Source organism: Triturus cristatus, chromosome 2_1 (genome assembly GCF_964204655.1).
Source record: "Triturus cristatus chromosome 2_1, aTriCri1.1, whole genome shotgun sequence".
NCBI lineage: Eukaryota > Metazoa > Chordata > Amphibia > Caudata > Salamandridae > Triturus > Triturus cristatus.
Window position 1 is genome coordinate 43,491,184 of NC_140581.1, and position 24,115 is coordinate 43,515,298.

General features: G+C 46.3%; 1 protein-coding gene across 1 annotated transcript in view; it reads left to right on the top strand.

The window, feature by feature from the left end:
• TMEM8B (transmembrane protein 8B) overlaps positions 1-24,115 on the top strand; it is a 707,705-nt gene that overhangs the window by 507,325 nt on the left and 176,265 nt on the right. Inside the window, exons 4-5 of the mRNA XM_085640668.1 lie at positions 2,080-2,213; positions 11,673-11,944. Coding sequence (XP_085496794.1) covers positions 2,080-2,213; positions 11,673-11,944 — 406 coding nt within the window. The remainder of the gene's footprint in view (positions 1-2,079; positions 2,214-11,672; positions 11,945-24,115) is intronic.

The window sequence follows — 24,115 nt, forward strand, 5'->3', positions numbered from 1 at the left end:
AGTGCCAAGACTAGTCTCTCTCTGCCCATGATTGTGACTTTTCCTCTCCTTCTTCAGTGTTTCTGTAATGAGTGCCAGTAAGTTTCTTCCTCCCCACACATTTGTAACATTTCATCTGTAATGAGAGCCAGTACATGTCTCCTTCTGCTCATGCTTGTGACTGTTCCTCTCCTTCTTCAGTGTTTCTGTGATGAGTGCCAGTACATGTCTCCTTCTGCTCATGCTTGTGACTGTTCCTCTCCTTCTTCAGTGTTTCTGTGATGAGTGCCAGTACATGTCTCCTTGTGACTTTTCCTCTCCTTCTTCAGGGTTTCTGTGATGAGTGCCAGTACATGTCTCCCCCTGCTCATGCTTGTGACTTTTCCTCTCCTTCTTCAGTGTTTCTGTGATGAGTGCCAGGACTAGTCTCTCTCTGCTCATGCTTGTGACTTTTCCTCTCCTTCTTCAGTGTTTCTGTGATGAGTGCCAGGACTAGTCTCTCTCTGCTCATGCTTTTGACTTTTCCTCTCCTTCTTCAGTGATTCTGTAATGAGTGCCAGGACTAGTCTCTCTCTGCTCATGCTTGTGACTTTTCCTCTCCTTCTTCAGTGTTTCTGTAATGAGTGCCAGGACTAGTCTCTCTCTGCTCATGCTTGTGACTTTTCCTCTCCTTCTTCAGTGTTTCTGTAATGAGTGCCAGGACTAGTCTCTCTCTGCTCATGCTTGTGACTGTTCCTCTCCTTCTTCAGTGTTTCTGTGATGAGTGACAGGACTAGTCTCTCTCTGCTCATGCTTGTGACTTTTCCTCTCCTTCTTCAGTGTTTCTGTGATGAGTGCCAGTACTAGTCTCTCTATGCTCATGCTTGTGACTTTTCCTCTCCTTCTTCAGTGTTTCTGTAATGAGTGCCAAGACTAGTCTCTCTCTGCCCATGATTGTGACTTTTCCTCTCCTTCTTCAGTGTTTCTGTAATGAGTGCCAGTAAGTTTCTTCCTCCCCACACATTTGTAACATTTCATCTCCTTCTTCAGGTTTCTGTCATGAGTGCCAATACTTGTCTCTTCCTGCTCATGGTTGCAACTTTTCCTCTCCTTCTTCATGGTTTCTCTGATAAGTACCAATACGTTTCTCCCTCTGTACATGCCAGTAATATTTCCTCTCCTTCTTCAGGGTCTTTATGACTAATGTCAGTACTTACAAAAACCAAAAGAGGGAGTGAAGAGGTAGTGTCCAGAAAGGGCACTTGGAGGTGGATATGTCCTCCTCTAGAAATGTTCATAAACATATAGATCCACCCCTTAACAAAGATCGGGACAAATGTACTTACTGGTCGTGTGCGTATCCTACAATGGTTGGAAGAACAAAGTGTTTGTTTAAATACCCCTCACACACCAATATGGCCACATGGCGTGCTACTTCCTACGACTACGCGGGAGCACTGACTAATGGTTGCAACTTTTCCTCTCCTCCTTTATGGTTTCTGTGTTAAGTGTAATACGTTTCTCCCTCTGTACATGCCTGCAACCTTTCATCTCCTTCTTCAGGGTCTCTGTGAAGAGAGCCAGTACTACTCTCTCTCTGCTCATGATTGTGACTTTTCCTTTCATTCTTCAGATTACTGTCATGTGTGCCAATACGTTTATCCCTCTGCTCACGTTTGTAACCTTTCCTATCCTTCTTCAGGTCTCTGTCAAGAGTGCCAATACTTGTCTCTTTCTTCCCATGCTTGTGACTTTTCCTTTCCATCCTCAGGGTCTCTGTCATGTTTGCCATTACATTTCTCCCTCTGCTCACGCTTGTAACCTTTCGTCTCCTTTTTTAGGGTCTTTACGATGAGTGCCAATATGTTTCTCCCTCGGCTCACGCTTGTAACCTTTCCTCTCCTTCTATAGAGTCTTTACGATGAGTGCCAAAATGTTTCTCCCTCAACTCACGCTTGTAACCTTTCCTCTCCTTCTTCAGGGTCTTTACGACGAGTGCCAGTACGTTTCTCCCTCGGCTCACGCTTGTAACCTTTCCTCTCCTTCTTCAGGGTCTTTACGATGAGTGCCAGTACGTTTCACCCTCGGCTCACGCTTGTAACCTTTCCTCTCCTTCTTCAGGGTCTTTACGACGAGTGCCAGTACTTGTTCCAGCCCCAGCTGATTGTCCAGCGCTTGATTGGGATCCCCGTGCTGTATCCTGGATACATCACGGAGCAGATGATCCAGCCGCACAACAGGTCCGCTCTGTACAAGTAAGTCTCTCGTCTGGCCTTGGGCAGTGCTCTCTTCCTAAAATGAGGTGGGATATTGGTAATTTAGCCTGATTGTTCCCAAAATGAAACTGCACCTGATGCCCTCAATCCTTAAGAATGAAGCATAATAATAATAATATTAGTAACGATGATAATATTAATGATATAGCCAGGCTCTTTCCCTGTGGTACAACGGCAGCTTCTGTGTTCGAGCTACAGATGGCCCCAGTCACAGGCTACAACTCACCGCCAGTACTACACTCCGCCGGAAGTTGGGTCTCTCATAGCAGTCTCTACCCCCAAATGCCCCCTGCCTCAAAAGCACTATAAACAGAGCATGTGTGGCTTGGGAACTCCTTTTCTTCCTCTTGTAAGATAGTGAGTGCAATAAAGCTCATAGTCCTTGGAAAGGACGGCTCCGATGCTTGCGCGAAACCAAGTCTGAGGGCCTGACTTACATCTTGGTGGATGGGTTACTATGTCCCAACGGGGACAGATATCACGTCCGCCAAAATATAAATCCTGTGGGATATAATGGGATGTGTATTTTTTACAGAAGAAGTATTTGTCACCGTTGTGACGGAGTAATCCATCTGCCAAGATCTGAATCCGGCCCTAAGTCCTTGACCTTTAGAGCTATCTCAGAATTCTTCACTGTATTCTTTCTCCGATAACTCCAGACGAAGCACAATGAGTGCCAATATACTGGCACCTAGAGTTGTGCTGCGGCAGCAAAGAATAATGATTGGCTAGCACAGGAACGTATACTCTATTTATTCAAGATGGCCACCACCATTGCAAGTCTCGCGAGAGTCCAGTGGCACTCTGGGACACACAGTTTGTCCTCCTTCCACTTGGGCATTTCGAGTAGCACATGTGTTTCTGATGCAAAGCCTCATACCAAGCAGCACTCGCACTCAGAACTGACCACCCTCTGCAAGGGACGACACAAGCACATAAGAAGATGGTACGAGTGCATCTCTATGCCTACTCAACATGTACAGGAGAATGCAGGTTCATGCCATTTCCATCTCCCAGGCTGCAGAATCCCCTCATCCACACCATGTTACACCACAACATCACTCACAAAGGACAACAAGGTACCACACACCTCCCTTCTTAGAAAACAAAAGAACAAGGTGACAACACAACAATGAATCGGAGATATGCCACCTCACATTTATAAATAAAAAAGGACTAGAATAAATACCTATATTATTTATCAAAAGGTGTCTCAAATCGTTCTCTAAGTTTACTTGGAACTGACAATGCAGAAAGGACCCTAGCAGATGCTGCTACACAGCAGTCAAAGCAGTAAGCACTTCATAACCCAATGACCAAGAGTATATATTAATCCAAAGCCCACTGGGGCCTCTCCAAACACAATTCTCTCTTCACAGATCTGTCTAAAAACACTCAAAGCTCCCACTACTTGGACACAATTACAGAAACAGAAATTGATTTGAGTCAACATGGTTTGAAATCAAACTTGCCCCAACATGAGCTCAGAAAACTCTGATGCTTCCATCTTGGCTGCTCATAAAAGGATATGTCCTACTTCCATCTTGGCTGCTCATAAAAGTATGTGTCCTGCTTCCATCTTGGCTGCTCATAAAAGTATGTGTCCTGCTTCCATCTTGGCTGCTCATAAAATAATGTGTCCTACTTCCATCTTGGCTAGGCATAAAAGGATGTGTCCTGCTTACATCTTGGCTGGGCATAAAAGGATGTGTACTACTTCCATCTTGGCTGCTTATAAAAGTATGTGTCCTGCTTCCATTGGCTGTGCTTAAAAGCATGTGTCCTGCTTCCATCTTCACTGTGCATAAAAGTATGTGTCCTACTTCCATCTTGGCTGCTCATAAAAGTACGTGTCCTACTTCCATTGGCTGTGTATAACAGTAGGTGTCCTACTTCCATCTTGGCTGGGCATAAAAGGATGTGTCCTACTTCCATCTTAGCTGCTCTTAAAAGCATGTGTCCTGCTTCCATCTTGGCTGGGCATAAAAGGATGTGTCCTGCTTCCATCTTTTCTGCTCATAAAAGGATATGTCCTACTTCCATCTTGGCTGCTCATAAAAGTATGTGTCCTGCTTCCACCTTGGCTGCTCATAAAATAATGTGCCCTGCTTCCATCTTGGCTAGACATAAAATGATGTGTACTACTTCCATCTTGGCTAGGCATAAAAGGATGTGTCCTGCTTACATCTTGGCTGGGCATAAAAGGATGTGTACTACTTCCATCTTGGCTGCTTATAAAAGTATGTGTCCTGCTTCCATTGGCTGTGCTTAAAAGCATGTGTCCTGCTTCCATCTTCACTGTGCATAAAAGTATGTGTCCTACTTCCATCTTGGCTGCTCATAAAAGTACGTGTCCTACTTCCATTGGCTGTGTATAACAGTAGGTGTCCTACTTCCATCTTGGCTGGGCATAAAAGGATGTGTCCTACTTCCATCTTAGCTGCTCTTAAAAGCATGTGTCCTGCTTCCATCTTGGCTGGGCATAAAAGGATGTGTCCTGCTTCCATCTTTTCTGCTCATAAAAGGAAATGTCCTACTTCCATCTTGGCTGCTCATAAAAGTATGTGTCCTGCTTCCATCTTGGCTGCTCATAAAATAATGTGCCCTGCTTCCATCTTGGCTAGGTATAAAATGATGTGTACTACTTCCATCTTGGGTGGGCATAAAAGGATGTGTCCTTCTTCCATATTGGCTGCTCATAAAAGTATGTGTCCTGCTTCCATTGGCTGTGCTTAAAATTATGTGTCCTGCTTCCATCTTGGCTGTGTATTAGGGGCGGGCGAGAAAGTATTGTTCTTTTTTCATGAACCAGAAGTGTGTAAAAAAGACACAACACTCCGGAGAGCCTACTAAGCCTAATTTGAGTTTAATGCACAATTGCCAGTGAGCTGCACGGCAAACGTGGACCAGAGCTTCTCTGTTGATTATCTGAATCAATTAATACTAAAGTTCACACAATGTACAAACATTTTTATATATTTTCTCTCAACACAAATAAATAGGAGCGAGAAGACTTGGTAAAATAGAAACTCAAAGTTAGTGTGTGATCAGCAGGTGCCAGGATCTTCTGAAGGGAAAGAGCGTGAGAAGTCCTTCACGCACATACATGTAACACTAACAGCAGTCATGCATGTACCACAAACAGCAGCTATACATGTGACACTAACAGCAGTCAAACATGTAATACTAGCTGCAGTCATATCTGTAAGACTAGCAGCAGTCATATATGTACCACTAACAGCAGTCATACATGTAACACTAGCAGCAGTTGTACATGTAACACTAGCAGCAGTCGTACATGTACCACTAACAGCAGTCGTGCATGTAACACTAACAGCAGTCATACCTGTACCACTTACAGCAGTCATACATGTACCACTAACAGCAGTCGTGCATGTTAAACTAACAGCAGTCATATATGTAACACTAGCAGCAGTCATATATGTACCACTAGCAGCAGTCATACATGTACCACTAACAGCAGTCCTACATGTGCCACTAACATCAGTCTTGCACGTAACACTAACCACAGTCGTGCATGTACCACTAACAGCAGTCATATATGTTCCACTAACAGCAGTTATGCATGTACCACTAGCAGCAGTCATACATGTAACACTAACAGCAGTCGTGCATGTACCACTAGCAGCAGTCATATATGTTCCACTAACAGCAGTCATGCATGTACCACTAGCAGCAGTCATACAGGTAACACTAACAACAGTCATGCATGTAACACTAACAGCAGTCATGCATGTAACACTAACAGCAGTCATACATGAACTACTAACATCAGTCATACATGTAACACTAACAGCAGTCATGCATGTAACACTAACATCAGTCATACATGTACCACTAACAGCAGTTATACATGTAACACTAACAGCAGTCATATATGTAACACTAACAGCAGTCATATAAGTAACACTAGTTGGAGCTGACTCTGCTACTTTTACACAATCCTTGCTTAGTGGTGCCAACTTGGGAATGATAATATGCTTTGCTATCACAGTCCAGTAAATGTACAGTGTATGATGTAGTTACATGGCCACAGTACATTTAAAATGTGTGTAAATGTGCAAGAATAGGAAGGAGTTAGTGGTCTTCAAATTAACATTAAAAACGACAAAGCAAATGAGTAATGAACTGTACCAGCACACATTGAGGCACACATGAACATTAGCATGTTCGCAGTAAATTTATATGCATTAAGGCACATATATGGGTGAAGTCACTTAAACTGGAACGATGCAGCATCGATCATATGTAGGATTCACATCCATACCTGTACATCTCATTTAAAACCACAGTGGTGCCTTGCTGTGAGCCCTTTAAAGAGAAGCGGGTCAGTTCCGCATCACTCTGGTTGTCTTCCAACCAATCAGAATTGTTACAGTCCGTTTCAGCAATTCTTATTCTCTGTCTTTAACCAATTAGAGTGGGGGTACTGTTTTTAAAATAAATATCATTGGCTGCTCAGCAGCTATGGTCAAGCCACCCTTCCTTGGACAATGTGATGTCTGGGGGGCAGAGGGGGAGGGGAGTCCCACAGCCCAAACCCACTTTGTTTTTCTCTCTTTTCTGCCTTTTTTCTAGTCCATCCAACGAGAGGACTTTTACGGTATTAAAAACAAGCATTTACAATGCAATGGTCTCGGCAGTGTTAAAGTTAGAGCTATTGGCACTGCTCATGACATTATTTTTGTTTATGTTTTTATTTTTAAAACATTTAAAGAAACGCCATTGTTATTTACAATGTCAATAGCTTAATCTATCTCAAATGCGAGACCTATTGCATTTGCACCCACACACAGAGCCACACACACAAAGCCACCGACAAACACAGAGCCACCCACACAGAGCCACCTACACAGAGCTATTCCCATAGAGCAACCCAGACAATAGTCAGAGTGGCGATGCAGGGGCTCTAGAAGGGGTGAAAAACCAACAAAGCCCCATTAACAACCGAATGGTCTTTTAAACACCTGTGAAGTACTGGGGGGGTGGGTGCTGTGTGTGTGCCCGGAAGCTGTTTCAGCCCGGGCTGACGGAGGAGGGAGGGGGGTGTATGCACTGACCGCAACCTGCCAGGCCAGTGCAAACTCTTGCACCCCCCTCTTTCTCTGCCTGCCATTGCGCTCCATGCTTCTGAAAGGTGATAAAAAAAACACGTGGATTTGCTTTCAAATGTCCGATCCTGCAGCGGCACAATTCCAAAGTCCATACATGACAGAAACCCGATTCAAGGCCCCATTCTCCCGATTTTTTTTATTTTTTTTTTAAATCTCCCACTTTGCTGTTCTGAAATGTTGGCATGTATGTAAATCGTCCACATGGGAGCCAACATAGCCCCTCCCCCCATTCACTTTAAGTATGGTATAAGTGTTCTGCGTATAAACCCTACAACCTCCGAGGAAGCACGGTAGTGGGCTGCTATCGCAGGCAACTCGATTCAAACCAATGCGACCTAGACGATAAAGATATCCATTTACAGGACAATACCCAAACATGAAAAACAGCCATATATGCTGAGTATCACACAGCAAGACATCATTGGTAGATAGGATCCCTTTCAGGATGCCCATTTCGGAGGTTGCGAACCAGCGTGGGTCCGTCCGCTGCCACGCCCAGTACAACGTGTTTCACCGCCGGCCATGGTACAGATTCTGGGGCTTCCGCTCGAGTTTGTGGCGTGTCACCTCTGCAAAGGGCTACTACACACGAGCAGTGTGGTGCTTAGATGACCAGGGATGAAACTGAGCATAAAGGACTTGATGCCGAAGCAGGTTAATGCACGCAGGGGACGACGTATTCCCCGGGGCTACGCACCCGCATGGAGGGATAGATCACAATCTTTGTGATGTAGGTTGGGTTCCGGCGGGATCGGCTCGCTTCCTTGGAGAGAAATCTCTCCCAACAGAGCTGTGGGACAGGAGCTTTATGAGGTACAGACAAAGGGATGGGGTGGACGAGGTCAGCTCTTTACTGGGGTGGAACCGCATCACGTGGCCAGCTGTGCGACCTTCTGAAGTCTCCCTTCTCCCCCAATCACGCATACACCACTAAGCGCTACACAACAGGAGATGTGCGAGGCATGGATCTAATTGGCTTTAAGGGTTAATACTTACGACATGGGCTAGAGACTTGTAACCTCTATGGAGAGGGCTTACATAAGGGAAGACACTGCGCTTCACAGTAGTAATTGAAAGACGGAAATAGTCTCTTCATTTTTAAAAACCCACTCTAACGGAAAGGGGTGGAATTATCTTAAGAATCGAAAACAGTTAATCAAGGTTGTAACAGTCCCAAAACACCTGCGACCGTGGTAAAAAGACTTAAGACGGAAAGAAACGGTAGGGGGAAAAAACGAAGTAAGCGTAGACACACGGTAAGATTTATTGGGGTGGAGAAGGAATAAGTAGTGGGTGGACTTCGTGCAATTATTAAGTTAGAACCGAAGGTGGGAAACTGGGACAGAGGTCGCGGCTACATCTATAAATGCCTGGAATGCTAAAAAGACTTGCACTTCGTCACATATTGGGAGATCAACTCTTTCAGGTTTCTGATGTTTGCCTGCTAAACCGACCTTAAACAAGCCGAGGGCACCGGAAGACATCACCGCCTTTCTCCGAGGCAGAGCAGAAATGCCTCGGAGAAAGGCAGCGGCATTTTCGGATTCGGGGGCGTGTTTGTCTTTTCTCTCCTCCAGCCATTGGCTGGAGGAGAGAATGAGACTTCTTGCAAAAAACACGCCCTCCGATCCGAAAAAGACGGGGCCTAATCGGAATGACTGACCTCTTCTCCAATGGCTGGCCAGCATTCAAGAGGCCAGCCAATGGAGAACAGGGGAGAAGAGGGGCGGGTTCAAGCCCCTCTTCTCCAAGTCATTAAATCTCGGAGCTAGACTGCGCAAGCGCAGCCTTCACAGCCGAGACCTAATAAGGGGGCCTGCATGGTTTCACTCCTGCCAAAATATTGATTAATTGCTTATATGCAGCCCTACCCCTATCCAATCTAGGGGCAGACTTACTAAGAATTCACGCAACGCTTTGCAGAAGGCAAGTTGCGTGATGCGTTGCGTGAACGGGAGAGCTAAAGAGGTGCATATTTACAAAGTTGTGGTGTTCGTCACTTCCCTCCCAGCGCTGGCACGCTTGTGGCTGCCTAGCACCAGCGCAGGCGCCGTTGTGGCATGCTGCAAGGGTGCCTGCGTTACAGGCAGGATTTGTTTGTGCGGGAAGGGACACCTTCCAAAGAGGCATTTTCCTCTCTCAATGCGTGATGCATTCTGCTTCACGCATAGAAATAGGCAGTAACGAGGAGAAATAAACATATTTCTCCTCATTGCGCTTCTCTGTGGTAGGCGTACGGATTTCATGCAATTTCACCTTACAAACCGTAGTAAATCTAGAATTGCGTGAAATCTAAGGGTCGATGCACGTGAACGCCCATGCTCCAACCATGGAACGTATACGACTATGAAATGTAACACAGCGCGACATTTCTTTACAAAGCCAGGCAAGGACACAGGACGCCGGCCGGCCTTGTGTGGCTTCGGAAATCAAAAATACGCCTTTTCAATTTCCTGCGCCGCCTTGTGCGATGCGCGGGCGACGCAAAGGCTTAGTGATTCTCGGCCTGGTCTGCACAGCGGTTTGTGGAGAGCCCTTCTCCTGCAGTAAAAGTGGTTCCGTAAATGGCTTCTCTGCTTCTTGAAGCTAGATGCGCCCTGTAGCAAAATGAAAAATGAACCCATTTAATATTTTCCTTAGAGTGGAAGGGTCAGGCAAATGAACGCTGTGTTGTTCCCTGTACTCTGAAGCCGCTGTCTGGCAGCGTGAGCAATATACCAAAAACGAAAATGAAATGAAAAATCCATAAAAGTATTTCTTACCGCATCCCATCTTCGCAAACAGCAATTTGCCAGTTCAGGAACACTGTGTATTTTTCTGATTCGCGCTCGTGCACATCAGGCACAATGAAGAATGTCCATGAACATATTTGTGACTTTATAACAGTGCAGCTTGTGTGAGGGACAGCGCTGTGCCTGGTGCATTTTAAGCTGTAATAAGATTTTCTAGGGCAGATTTACAAGCCCCTTGCGACAGATTTACGCCGCCGTTGCGTCACTTCTGTGATGCAGCGGCATCGTAAACAATGCGCCACGTTGTGACAGATTTACAACGTGACTCATCTAGGGAGATTCGTCACGTTGTAAACCCCTGCGCTACATTATACCTGCATCAGGTATAATGTATGCAGGGTGGGTGTTCCGTCACAAGGAAGCCTCGTAAAATCATTTCACTGAGTCACTTTTATGACGCCACAGCGTCAAAAGCTTGCATCTGCTTGAGGCAGGCGTAAGGAGTGACGCAGCATGTAAGGGATAGGCATTCGTAACCATTGCTGGAGTTGCGTCGTGCTTACGACGCGACTCCAGCAATGCGCTGCGCTTACGCCAAATAGATGCGCCACGCATCAGTATTTCCTTGCGCCACGCGCATCCATGGTGGTGCAAGGGTTTTTTTACGGGTTGTAATTTAACTGGCGCATACCTGCTAATATGTAGAGATGCGCCAGTTCTTGTAAATCTGCCCCTCTGTGTTATTCAGTCCCCAGGAGGCACCTACCTTCTTTTCAATACTTTCATCTTCTTGAGCCTTCTACATTTCTTCCTATGTTTTCTTTACTTTCACTTTCCTCCTTTTTGAAGGTATTCCTCTCCTCCATCTCTCTTCTGTGTATGTTTCTCATTTGTCAATTCTTCCCACACACCATTTTCTTCCGTTTATCGTATTGGGAGAGGCCCTCTTTCCTCAAGGTGTAATCCAGATTGTTGTAAATATGTCCGTAAACTCGCTTGAATCAAAGGGCCAATATCATTATCTGGGATCAATAATTGATTCACAAAACGGTTCTTCCTTTTTTTCGATGTATAGGAGAGAGCGGCAGCTCAGCGCAGTCAACGCGTTTCATTTTCAAAACTGGGAGCTTCTTCAGGGCGATAAATTATATACACATGCCATCAAAAAGAAGTTATAAAATACAATGAAGTGAACTAAAGATTTTTTTCAGGTACAAATAGGTATAAATCCATAAACCTGGAACAGCGAATCAATATAAAGTTCTGTGGAACATGTGTAAACCAGAACACTTGATTGGATGGCAGAGCTAACACTGCAGCTCCTATAGCAGGATAGTGAATAAAACATCATCTAGTTATATAATACATCTTTGAAATGATATGTTTTGCTTTGTTCCTCCTCACTTGGTAGCTGTTTCCTTGAGCCCACCCTCCCCCTTCCATCTCTCCTCACTTCTCTTGCCTTCCTTGTTCTTTTAACCTGGCAGGTTCTTTCCTCTCTTCTCTCTGTATCTTGGATCTTTGCTCCCCCTCCCTGTTCTCTTTTTCACCTGTACTGATCTTCTCTTCAGGGTCTTTATTCCCAGCTACACTTCCAAAGTCCGTGTGCAGCTCTTGGGCTGCAGAAGTGGGAACAAGTCCGGAGAGGGGTGTCCAGTGTACCTGAAGATCCGAGCCAAGGCCCCCCCGCTGCACAACTCCACCTACCAGGACTGCAAGGACCGGGGCGTCTGTGAGGTGCGCGTCCACCTGCCCTTCTGGCAGAACTGGTACTACGTCCTGGTGGAGAAGTACCTGGCCATCCCCGGCGCCGTCCACTTCCGGGTCACGGTTCAGATCAAAGGTGAGCTTCCGTTGGAAGTCTGGGCGTGAATGGTATTTGTGTACCTGAGGAGAACCGTACAAACAAGAGGCAAGGGTGCACCAAGGTCAAGTGTTGACCTCCCCTGATGACGTGTGTAGACTGTGGTTATCAATGGTTGGTTGTGAACATATAAAGAGGCCGGCACTGGTGAGAACAGCAGCGCCCTCACAAAGCTGCACTCTATCGTCATCGCACCAAATGTTTCCTACACATTCATTTATTTTGGCCAAACTCATAATAAAGGTTGTTCGTAGCTCTGGTGGCGCGCTGCGTTCCTGGAGGTAGGGTGCTGTCTGAGCTTCGGCGACTCCCTCCGCCTCCATCAAACCAGCCCTCCCTTGGGACAGGCTTTCTGTTTCAGAAGGGTGAGGCATACTCCGGCCTAGTGCTTTAGCAGAGATACCAGGTCTTCAAGGAAGACCGCCTATGCCGCCAGAGGTCTTTCCACTCAGTCTGCCCTGTGGGCGGACCAGTGAGGAGACCCGCCCTTCCCATCATCAGCCAACATGTGTGCTCCATGTTGGACCCTTCCCTGCCGAGCTTCCTTGCTTCACAGCTAGGGTTGTGTTCCATGTTGGACCCTTCCCTGCCGAGCTTCCTTGCTTCACAGCTAGGGTTGTGCTCCATGTTGGACCCTTCCCTGCCGAGCTTCCTTGCTTCACAGCTAGGGTTGTGCTCCATGTTGGACCATTCCCTGCCGAGCTTCCTTGCTTCACAGCTAGGGTTGTGCTCCATGTTGGACCCTTCCCTGCCAAGCTTCCTTGCTTCACAGCTAGGGTTGTGCTCCATGTTGGACCCTTCCCTGCCGAGCTTCCTTGCTTCACAGCTAGGGTTGTGCTCCATGTTGGACCCTTCCCTGCCGAGCTTCCTTGCTTCACAGCTAGGGTTGTGCTCCATGTTGGACCCTTCCCTGCCGAGCTTCCTTGCTTCACAGCTAGGGTTGTGCTCCATGTTGGACCCTTCCCTGCCGAGCTTCCTTGCTTCACAGCTAGGGTTGTGCTCCATGTTGGACCCTTCCCTGCCGAGCTTCCTTGCTTCACAGCTAGGGTTGTGCTCCATGTTGGACCCTTCCCTGCCGAGCTTCCTTGCTTCACAGCTAGGGTTGTGCTCCATGTTGGACCCTTCCCTGCCGAGCTTCCTTGCTTCACAGTTAGGGTTGTGCTCCATGTTGGACCCTTCCCTGCCGAGCTTCCTTGCTTCACAGCTAGGGTTGTCCTGGTGCCGTCTCACCTACAGAGGCTGCCAGGGGCTGACACCACCAAGGGGCCTTTGGAAGTGCAGCTGCGTCTCCAGGAGCTATCAGGCGTGGGAGCACATCTTGGAAGATGGGGGTTTGAGGCGAGGGACTTCAGGCCCAAGCTTTTTGTTGCTTTGAGTTGCACCACAGAACCAGGCAAGCTTCACCCCAGACTGGCTCGACTTTCAGAAGGAGGGTTTGTGTCTTCCCAAGTTGCAGTGAGATGTTGTTCAAAGTGACTCCTTCCTCTGGGGCAGGGTAACTGGCGCAGTTTCAAAGACACTTACACAGTGTGTGACACACAGAGGATGAACGGAGGTTCCCTGTATGGCGGTGAAACAGGGGAAGCCAGGGGGAGCAGCTGTTTATTTATTTATTTGAAAGTTTTATAGAGCGCGGACAAGACCCTTGCGGGTATCAGAGCGCTTAACAGTAAATAAAGTATTATACATAAACCAAAGACAAATTGAAGCATCTATATGCAAAACATGTTACAAAAGCAAGGTGATCAGGTACAATAGGACGCTATTCTCATGCGACAAACAAAAGGAAGATGGGATGTCCAGATTGCTTAGTAGGTCCCTTGTCCTAGTCAGGGTAATGGCCCCGCTGTATTAGTTCGTCACAGAACAATGGGCCTTAATCAGGTGAATTTGGCCATGAGAATTGATTTTACTTCCTTTTTGAATGAGACAATAGAGGGGTTAAGTCTGGTTTCGGATGGTAAAGCATTCCAGATTCTTGGTGCCATTCCTGAGAAGGTACGATTGTATGTTTTTTTCTTGTTGAATCGCTGTGGTTTTAGTAATAGTTTTTCCGCACTTCTGCAAGATCTGAGCCCACCAGAGATAGTCAACTTCTGTGTTAGATATCTAGGTGCGTTGTGGTGCAAGGCTTTGTGTGTCATACACGCTATCTTCAAATGAATTCTGGCTTCCAGGGGAAGCCAGTTTAGTGATTTGAGGTCTGGTGAGATGTGTACATTTCTTTTAGAGCCGGTGATGAGTCTCGCTGCGGCGTTGATTGAGGCTCTTAATGGTGCCGTAGTTGCTTTGGGTAGGCCGCAGAGGGAGACGCTACCGTAATCCACTCTGGGGATAACTAGTGCTTGTACTGCTTGCTTGAAGTCCTTGCTTGGAAGGAAAGGTTTCAGCTTCCTCAGTGTGTTAATCTGGTAGTTAGCTCCCTTTGTAGCGTTGCTGATATGTTTTTGCATATTGAGGCTACTGTCGAGGGTTATTCCCAGTGATTTGGCTACGTCAACGATGATTGGTTGAACATTGAGTGCCGTCAGGTGTTTTATCCACTCTTGCATTACAGGGACTTGGGCGGGTGGAGCTATAAGCAGGAATTCAGTTTTTTGGGCGTTAAGTTTGAGATGGTTTTTTGCCAGCCATATCTGGGTGTCCCCCAGCGTTGTGTTGAGTAGTTTGATGTCTTCTAAAGTGTTGATCTTGAGGTATAGTTGCGTGTCATCTGCGTACATGTGGTAGTGCACGTTAGATGCTTGAAGAAGTTCGGTGAGGGTTCCATGAACAGGTTAAACAAAGTCGGGGATAAAGAGGACCCTTGCGGTACTCCTAGTGTAACTGGTACGGGTTTTGACATGGAGTTGTTGGCCTTGAATTGTTGTGTTCGATTTTGGAGAAAAGAGGTAAACCAGTTTAGCACTACGCCTGATAGACCCATTCTATGCTTCAGGAGATCCAACAGGTTCTCGTGCTTGACCGTATCGAAAGCTGAGGATAAGTCTAGCAGGATGAGTAGGCAGGCTCCGTTATGATCCAGGATTTGTAGCGCGTCATCAATTATGTGTGTCATGGCTGATTCAGTACTGTAACCTGCTCGGAATCCTGATTGGTATTTATTCAGCAAGTCAAAGTGGTCAATATGCCTTGTCAGTTGGAGGTGTACACATTTTTCCAAGAGTTTGGCTAGTGTGGGGATGTTGGAGATAGGGCGATAATTGTTTAGGTCCGTCGGGTCAGCCGTGGGTTTCTTTAGAATGGGTGAGACCTGCCCCATTTTGAGGGTGTCCGGGATGCAGCCTTGTTGAAGTGAACTGTTTATGATCTTAGTCCAGAGAGGCAGAAGTAGTGGTGTTAGGTTTTTAACTGTGTTTGCGGGAAGAGGATCGGCAAAATGATTGGCAGGGTTCATGTCCCCAAGTATTTTACTTATGGCTTCTTCGGAGTATGTCGAAAAGGATGACCAGTTGGCGTCGTTTTTAAGGTTAGGCTGTGATGGGAAGTGGTACAGTGCAGTTGGCATTTCCGGAGATGACTTTGTGTGCGGTCCCGTGTGTAGGGTTAGATCATTGAGTAGATCAGTCTTGATATTGTCTGTCTTCAGGGTGAAGAAGGCAGAGAATTCTTCACAGTTGGGTTGCCGGCAGTCTAAGTGTTGTGGACGATGATTTGTGTCCTTACATTGTGTTTTAATTAGTTTGAAGAGTTTTTTGGGACGATTTCTAGCCTGGTCTAATTGGTGGCTGAAGAATTCTGCTTTAGTGCGCTTGATCTTTCTGAAATATGCGTTTCTCTTTTGCCTTAGTGTATTTAGGTGGTTGGCAGAAGGAGTTGACCTCCAGGTGCGTTCCGCGGCTCGGAGAGAGCGTCTGTCATTGTTGAGCGTGTCATTGTACCACGGTTTTGAGTCCTTTATGGAGGCTCTCTTAAGTTGCAGGGGGGCTACCTCATTTAATATCCTGGTCATGGAATTAAGGTAGTGATTGGTAAGGTCTTGGACTTCCGACGATCCCGTGGGAGGCATGAGTAGGTTGTAACTGGGCGATGGAAAGGTGTTCGGGTTTATTTTTTTTGTATCTCTTTTCCAGACTTTAGGTCTTGTGGGTTGCACCAAGTTCAATTTCACTACTTCCTTAATAAAGAAGGTAATGATATGATGGTCTGACCAGTCACAAGGTTGGATCGAGACTAGCTGAGTGCAATCTCTTTTAGAGATTATTATATCCAGTATTGATCCTTTGTCGTGTGTAGGGCTGTTGCATATTTGGGTAAGGTCTAGGTCCTCTAAGAAGTTTTTGAGGCTATTCACCCCCACATCATTGTGGTCATTCCAATGGAGATTGAAATCGCCTAAGAATATTTGTGTATTTTGGCGCCCGTTGTTTGTTGATACCATGTCCATGACGTGCTCAATGAAGGCCAAATTGTCACCTGGTGGATGATATATCGTGTGTAAGGAGCAAAGTGGTTTGTCATTACTGGTGATGTTGAGGCATATGTACTCGCAGGAAGGGAATATCGGTGTAATCGTGGCTTCCCTTTAATGCCCACCATTGGGTCATGAAGGCCAAAGCCCTATTTTAATGCCTGCATTTTACTTTGTTGTAACACTCTAGCAGCAACTATCAGGTTGCTGAGGAACTAAATATGGACAAGGTGCCAGCTTAGGGATTCCATTGGGTGGTCAAAGGGCATGATATGTCACTTGTGATCACCCTGGTATGTATTTGAATTCTTCTCGATGAGCTACGGTCCTTCAGAGAGACAGCTCCATGAGCCCGGACAGGCCCATGCAGCCTCTAGACATGAGATCTCTGTACTGAAAGACTCTGTGGCAGCCACCTCCCTCTGAGCCAATGTGCAGCCTGGCCATCAGTGGGCATGGGTGGCACCCGCCCCTCCCGGGGAATCTGTCAGCTACTCACCTGTGATCCTGGGTGTTACTTGCACATTCATGAGCCTGTGTCCTACTCATCCTGTCCGTGAGTCTGTGTGCTACTTACCCGTCCGTGAGCCTGTGTGCTACTTACCCACCCATGAGCCTGTGTGCTACTCACCCATTTGGTATCTTGTGTGCTACTTACCCATTCATGAGCCTGTGTGCTACTTACCCATCCATGAGCCTCTGTGCTACTTACCTATCCATGATCGTGTGTGCTACTTACCAATCCATGAACTTGTGTGCTACTTACCAATCCATGAACTTGTATGCTACTTACACATCCGTGATCTTGTGTGCTACTTACCCGTCCATGAGCCTGTGTGCTACTCACCCATCTGGTATCTTGTGTGCTACGTACCCATCCATGAGCCTCTGTGCTACTTACCTATCCATGATCTTGTGTGCTACTTACACATTTGTGATCTTGTGTGCTACTTACCCACCCATGAGCCTGTGTGTACTTACCCATCTATTATTTTACATGCTACTTACCTATCCATGATCTTGTCTGCTACTTACCCATCCATGATCTTCTGTGCTACTTACCCACCCATGAGCCTGTGTGCTACTTACCTGTCCGTGAGCCTGTGTGCTACTTACCCATCCATGAGCCTGTGTGCTACTTACCCATATGTGATCTTCTGTGCTACTTTTCCATCCCTGAGCTTGTGTGCAACTTACCTGTCCATGAGCCTTTGTGCTACTTACCCGTCTGTGATCTCTTGTGCAGCTTACCCATCCATGAGCCTGTGAGCTACTTACCCGTCAATGAGCCTGTGTGCTACTTACCCGTCCATGAGCCTGTGTGCTACTCACCCATCTGGTATCTTGAGTGCTACTTACCCATTCATGAGCGTGTGTGCTACTTACCCATCTATTATTTTGCATGCTACTTACCTATCCATGATCTTGTCTGCTACTTACCCATCCGTGATCTTCTGTGCTACTTACCCTCCCATGAGCCTGTGTGCTACTCTCCTGTCCGTGAGCCTGTGTGCTACTTACCCATCCATGAGCCTGTGTGCTCATTACCCATATGTGATCTTCTGTGCTACTTTTCCATCCCTGAGCCTGTGTGCAACTTACCTGTTCATGAGCCTTTGTGCTACTTACCGGTCTGTGATCTTTTGTGCTACTTACCCATCCATGAGCCTGTGAGCTACTTACCCGTCAATGAGCCTGTGCGCTACTTACCTGTCTGTGATCTTTTGTGCTACTTACCCATCCATGAGCCTGTGAGCTACTTACCCATTCATGAGCGTGTGTGCTACTTACCCATCCATGAGCCTCTGTGCTACTTACCTATCCATGATCTTGTGTGCGACTTACACATCCGGGATCTTGTGTGTGCTTCTTATCCGTCCATGAGCCTGTGTGCTACTTATACATCCATTATTTTGCATACTACTTACCTGTCCATGAGACTGTGTGCTACTTACCTGTTCATGAGCCTCTGTACTACTTACCCACCTGTGAGCTTGTGTGATACTTACCCGTCCATGAGACTGTGTGCTACTTACCCATTTGTGAACTTGTGTGTTACTTACCCATCTATGAGCCTGTGTACTACTTACCCGTCCATGAGCCTGTGTGCTACTTACCCATCTGAGATCCTGTTTGCTACTTACCCGTCCATGAGGCTGTGTGCTACTTACCCATCCATGAGCCTGTGTGCTACTTATACATCCATGATCTTGTGTGCTACTTACCTGTGAATGAGCCTCTGTGCCAATTACCCATCCATGAGCCTGTGTGCTGCTATCTCATCCATGATCTTGTGTGCTACTTACCCGTCCATGAGCCTGTGTGCTACTTACCTGTCCATGAGCCTATGAGCTAATTATCCATCTGTAATCTTGTGTGCTACTTACCCCTCCATGAGCCTATGTGCTACTTACCCAGCTGTGATCTTGTGTGCTACTTACCCCTCCATGAGCCTATGTGCTACTTACCCATCTGTGATCTTGTGTGCTACATACTCGTCCATGAGCCTGTGTGCTAGTTACCCATCCTTGATCTTGTGTGCTACTTACCCATCCATGAGCCTGTGTGCTCCTTGCCCATCCATGAGCCTGTGTGCTGCTTACCCATCCCTGAGCCTGTCTGCTGCTTACCCATCCGTGATCTTGTGTGCTACTTACCTATCTGTGATCTTGTGTACTACATACCCATCCATGATCTTGTGTGCTACTTACCCATCCAAGAGCCTGTGTGCTACTTACCTATCCATGATCTTGTGTGCTACTTACACATCTGTGATCTTGTGTGCTACTTACCCATCGATGAGCCTGTGTGCTACTTACCCATCCATGACCTTGTGTTTTACTTATCTGTCCATGAGCCTGTTTGCTACTTACCCGTTCATGAGCCTGTGTGCTACTTACCTGTCTGTGAGCTTGTGTGCTACTTACCCATCCATGACACTGTTTGCTACTTACCCATCTGTGATCTTGTGTTCTACTTACCCATCCGTGAGCCTGTGTAGTACGTACCCGTCCACGAGCCTGTGTGCTACTTACTCATCTGAGATCCTGTGTGCTACTACCCGTCCATGAGCCTGTATGCTATCACCCATCCATGAGCCTGTGTGCTACTTATCCATCCATGATCTTGTGTCCTACTTACCCGTTCATGAGCCTATGTGCTACTTACCCATCCATGAACCTATGTGCTACTTACCCATCTGTAATTTTGTATGCTACTTTCCCATCCACATCTTGTGTGCTACATACCCATCTCTGATCTTATGTGCTACTTACCCATCCGTGATCTTGTGTGCTACCTAATCATACGTGATCTTGTGTGCTACTTTGCCGTCCATGAGCGTTTGTGCTCCTTACCTATCAATGAACCTGTGTGCTGCTTACCTATCCGTGATCTTGTGTGCTACTTACCCATCCATGATCATGTGCGCTACTTACCCATTCATGAACCAGTGTGCTGCTTACTGATCCATCTTCTTGTGTGCTTCTTACCCATTCATGATCTTGTGCGGTACTTACGCATCTGAGAACTTGTGTGCTACTTACCCATCCGAGATCTTGTGTGCTACTCACCCATCCATGATCTTGTGTGCTACTTACCCATCCGTGATCTTGTGTGCTACTAGCCCATCTCTGATCTTATGTGCTACTTACCCATCCGTGATCTTGTGTGCTACTAGCCCATCCGTGATCTTGTGTGCTACTTACCCATCTGTGATCTTGTGCGGTACTTACGCATCTGAGAACTTGTGTGCTACTTACCCATCCGAGATCTTGTGTGCTACTCACCCATCCGTGCTCTTGTGTGCTACTTACCCATCCGTGATCTTGTGTGCTACTAGCCTATCTCTGATCTTATGTGCTACTCACCCATCCGTGATCTTGTGTGCTACTAGCCCATCGGTGATCTTGTGTGCTACTTACCCATCTGTGATCTTGTGTGCTACTAGCCCATCCGTGATCTTGTGTGCTACTTACCCATCCGTGATCTTGTGTGCTACTAGCCCATCGGTGATCTTGTGTGCTACTTACCCATCCGTGATCTTGTGTGCTACTAGCCCATCCGTGATCTTGTGTGCTACTTACCCATCCGTGATCTTGTGTGCTACTAGCCCGTCCGTGATCTTGTGTGCTACTTACCCATACGTGATCTTGTGTGCTACTAGCCCATCCATGATCTTGTGTGCTACTTACCCATCCGTGATCTTGTGTACTACTAGCCCATCCGTGAGCCTGTGTGCTACTTACCCATCCGTGAGCCTTTGTGCTACTTACCCATCCATGATCTTGTGTGCTGCTTACCCGTCCTTCAGCCTGTGTGCTCTTTGCCCGACTGTGAGCCTGACTTGCACTTGCCCATCTGTGGCAGCTTGCAGCTTGCCTTCTCCTGAGCCTCTCCACTTTCTGAGACCCCCATGTTTGGGTGCTGCTACCATCTAGGGGTGCCTGTGTAGTCTATGGCAGCGCTGGTTCTGTTGAGCTGTACAATGCCTTCCGTCTTCCTCCTCCTCCTCAGCATCTCATGTATCTATCTGCTTTGGGGTGCTCTTGTGTACCACGCACACGCGCACAACTGAACATGTTTTAGCCCCTTCTCCAGAAAGTGCCATACTCCTCTCGCTTGAGTGCACCATGACCTCTTTGAAAGGTCACGTAGACCTCTGGCTCTCATGTGCACTCCTGCGGCCTGACTTATCAAAGGACTTTACCCATTTTTTTTCTATGGAGGAATGTGTTCATACTAGGGGGGTTCATAACACGCATAATTCTGTGTAGCGTAATCATGCGGAAATACCTAACAAATCTGCGAGATTATGCAGTATTACATACGAAAAGTAATTCTGCATTTAGCTCTATTTTCTTAGTGCAAAAATGCCCTTCTGCATCCACAATGGATGTAAAAATTTATTTTATGCTACTGAAGTAGTGCCAAATACAACAGAGCATGAAAAAAGCAGCACGAGCAGCGGCTCGTGCTTGCTATATGCGAATGGGGTAGGACTTTCCTCCAATTTTCTCCCCGCATTTAGCACTAGTTTCTTAGCGTAAAATCCACCTTCATGTCCAGAAAGGGTGCATTCTGCACTAAGAGAATAGCATCAAATACAAGACAATTAAAACAGCAGGGCAAGCAGTCGCTCGCGCTCGCTACATGTGCTCTCACAGTAGGAGTTTTCCCCCCGAATTTCACTCAATTACGCAAGAAGTGATAATCCCATTATTATCAGTAATTCTCCTTGAAAGGTTAACACAAAATTACCAAAATTACTTGCGTGATTAAAATGATTAAAATTACTCCCAGGCCTCGTTGATACAGAGGGGCCCGAGTCTTTCTTATCTGTGCACGGAAAAACTGTCTAGTAGGAACCTAACTTAGGGGCCTATTACGATGGCAGGAGGACACAGTCCGCCCGCCATTGTTTCGGCAAATGGGACCGCCCGCTATGTGTGCGGCGGTTCCGCAAATCCAATTAGGATGTGCCCACCACACTGGCGGGCGCATCCCGTATTTTTAACATTGCGGCGGGCGGTGCTTTCAGCAGCACCCACCGCAATGTTAAAAAGGCATTTGTGCATTTGCATGCACAACGTGGCAGGCACCGCGCGGTGCCTGCCATGTTGTGCATACAAATGCCATGTGCACCCCCCAAGACCCTGGGATCCGCAACGGGCCCCCACATGCAGACTCTGCATGCTTTTCCATGGCGGCGTTGCCGCCATGGAAAGGCACTTTACCGTCTGCATCTTGATATGGATGGTGGTGTCTTGCAGACACCGCCATCCATATCAATCCCCTTTTCTGCCCGGTCTCCTGTTAGACCGGCGGAAAACCGGTGGATGGTCTTTCCGTCCGCCGGGGTCCCCCCCACCATCCTAATATGGTGAGGGGAAATGGGAGGCAGGCGGTAAATATTGGAGGGAGGATCGCCACCACCATACGGGCGGTGGAGATCCGCCCGCCATTATAATAGACCCCTTTGTCTCTGCCTGTGAGTCCAGCTGTCTTTACATGACTCTTTTGATTGTCTACAAGTCTGCATTCGACTTGTTCTCGGTGTGCAGGTCCGGCTGTCTCTTTTGTGTTTTTTTTTATTGTGTGCCAGTCTATATCACATTTGTTCTATATGCGTGGGTTCAATGGTCTCTTTGCCCTTAGCCTGACTATATTTAATTTGTTCATTGTGTAGGTCCATCGTTCTTGAGTCCATCTGTCTACTTGAAGGGTTCCCTGATTAAATATAGATGTAAAAAATATAGTTAACAAAAATATCGATGTAAAAAAATCGAATACAAAAATATTGACTCCCTATGCTTAAACGGGTTAGTACAGTAATATTGAATCAAAAATATCGAAGTAAAAAAAATAGATGTAAAAAATATCGACTTAAAAAATATACATAAATTAAATTAAATATATTAAATAATATTAATATGTTTAACAAAATAAATTACATTTAATATATATTTTAACTAAATATAACAAATAAACTTAATTTAAAAAAATATAAACGCACAAAAATGTATACATATGTTTACTTAAATACATTTTATTAACTATTATCCTTATTTAATTTATAAACTTTTAAATTATATATAAATAAAATATATACATATATCAATACTTTTAAATAAAACAAAACACTCTATAACTAGTTAACACATTCAACTATTAAAATTAAAATAAATAAATTTCACAACATAATATATACAAAAGTAGGGAATATGTTGGATAGCGGAGGTGTAAAAATTACTATTCCCACTCCAGTGAGTGCAAAAGCAGGGAAAGTGCTGGATAGCGGAGGGGTAAAAATTACTAGTCCCACTCCAGTGAGTGCAAAAGCAGGGAAAGTGTTGGATAGCGGAGGGGTAAAAATTGCTATTCCCACTCCAGTGAGTGCAACAGTAGGGAAAGTGTTGGATAGCGGAGGGGTACAAATTATTATATCCGCTTTAGTGAGTGCAACAGTAGGGAAAGTTTTGGATAGCGGTGGGGTAAAAATTACTATTCCCACTCCAGTGAGTGCAACAGCAGGGAAAGTGTTGGATAGCTGAGGGGTAAATATTACTATTACTATGTCTGTCTCTGCCTGTATACTATTGCTCACATGCTCTCTGTCTGTGGGTCTGTCTGTCTCTGCTTCTCTTTTGTAGTTAATGTGCTCTCTATCTGTGGATCTGTCTGTCTGTTTTTCACAGTTGCTGTGCTGTGCTTCTTTGAGTCCATCTGTTTTTGCCTCTCTACTAAAATTCATGTGCTCTCTGTCTTTGAGTCTGTCCGTATCTTTGTAGGTCCACAATTGTTGTGCTGTGTCTCTGTGGGTTCGCCTGTCTCTTCCTGTCCACTACAGCGCAGGTGCTCTCTGTCCGTGGGTCTGTCTGTAGCTGCTTGTCTTTTGTAGCTCATGTGCTCTCTGTATGTGTGTCTGTCAAGTAGCGGCTGCTACCGTCTAGAGGTGGTGAGGTGTGGGGGGAGGGCGAACGATGGAGGTGGGAATAATAAACAAAATAGCACTTACCTCTTTACCGCCGCCCGCCGGCTCTCCTTTCTCCGTCCTCCTCTTGGCAGGAAGCACACAGCCTCCCAGAATCCCCAGACCAATCATAATGCTGCCTTAACAGCACTGTGATTGGTCTGAGCACCGTGGTTCAGCGCTCAGACAGGGGCTGGCAAGCTGTGCATGTTCTTCACCCAGGCTGTAATACATGCGGAGTGCGCATGACGGTGTGGCCGGCCAAAGC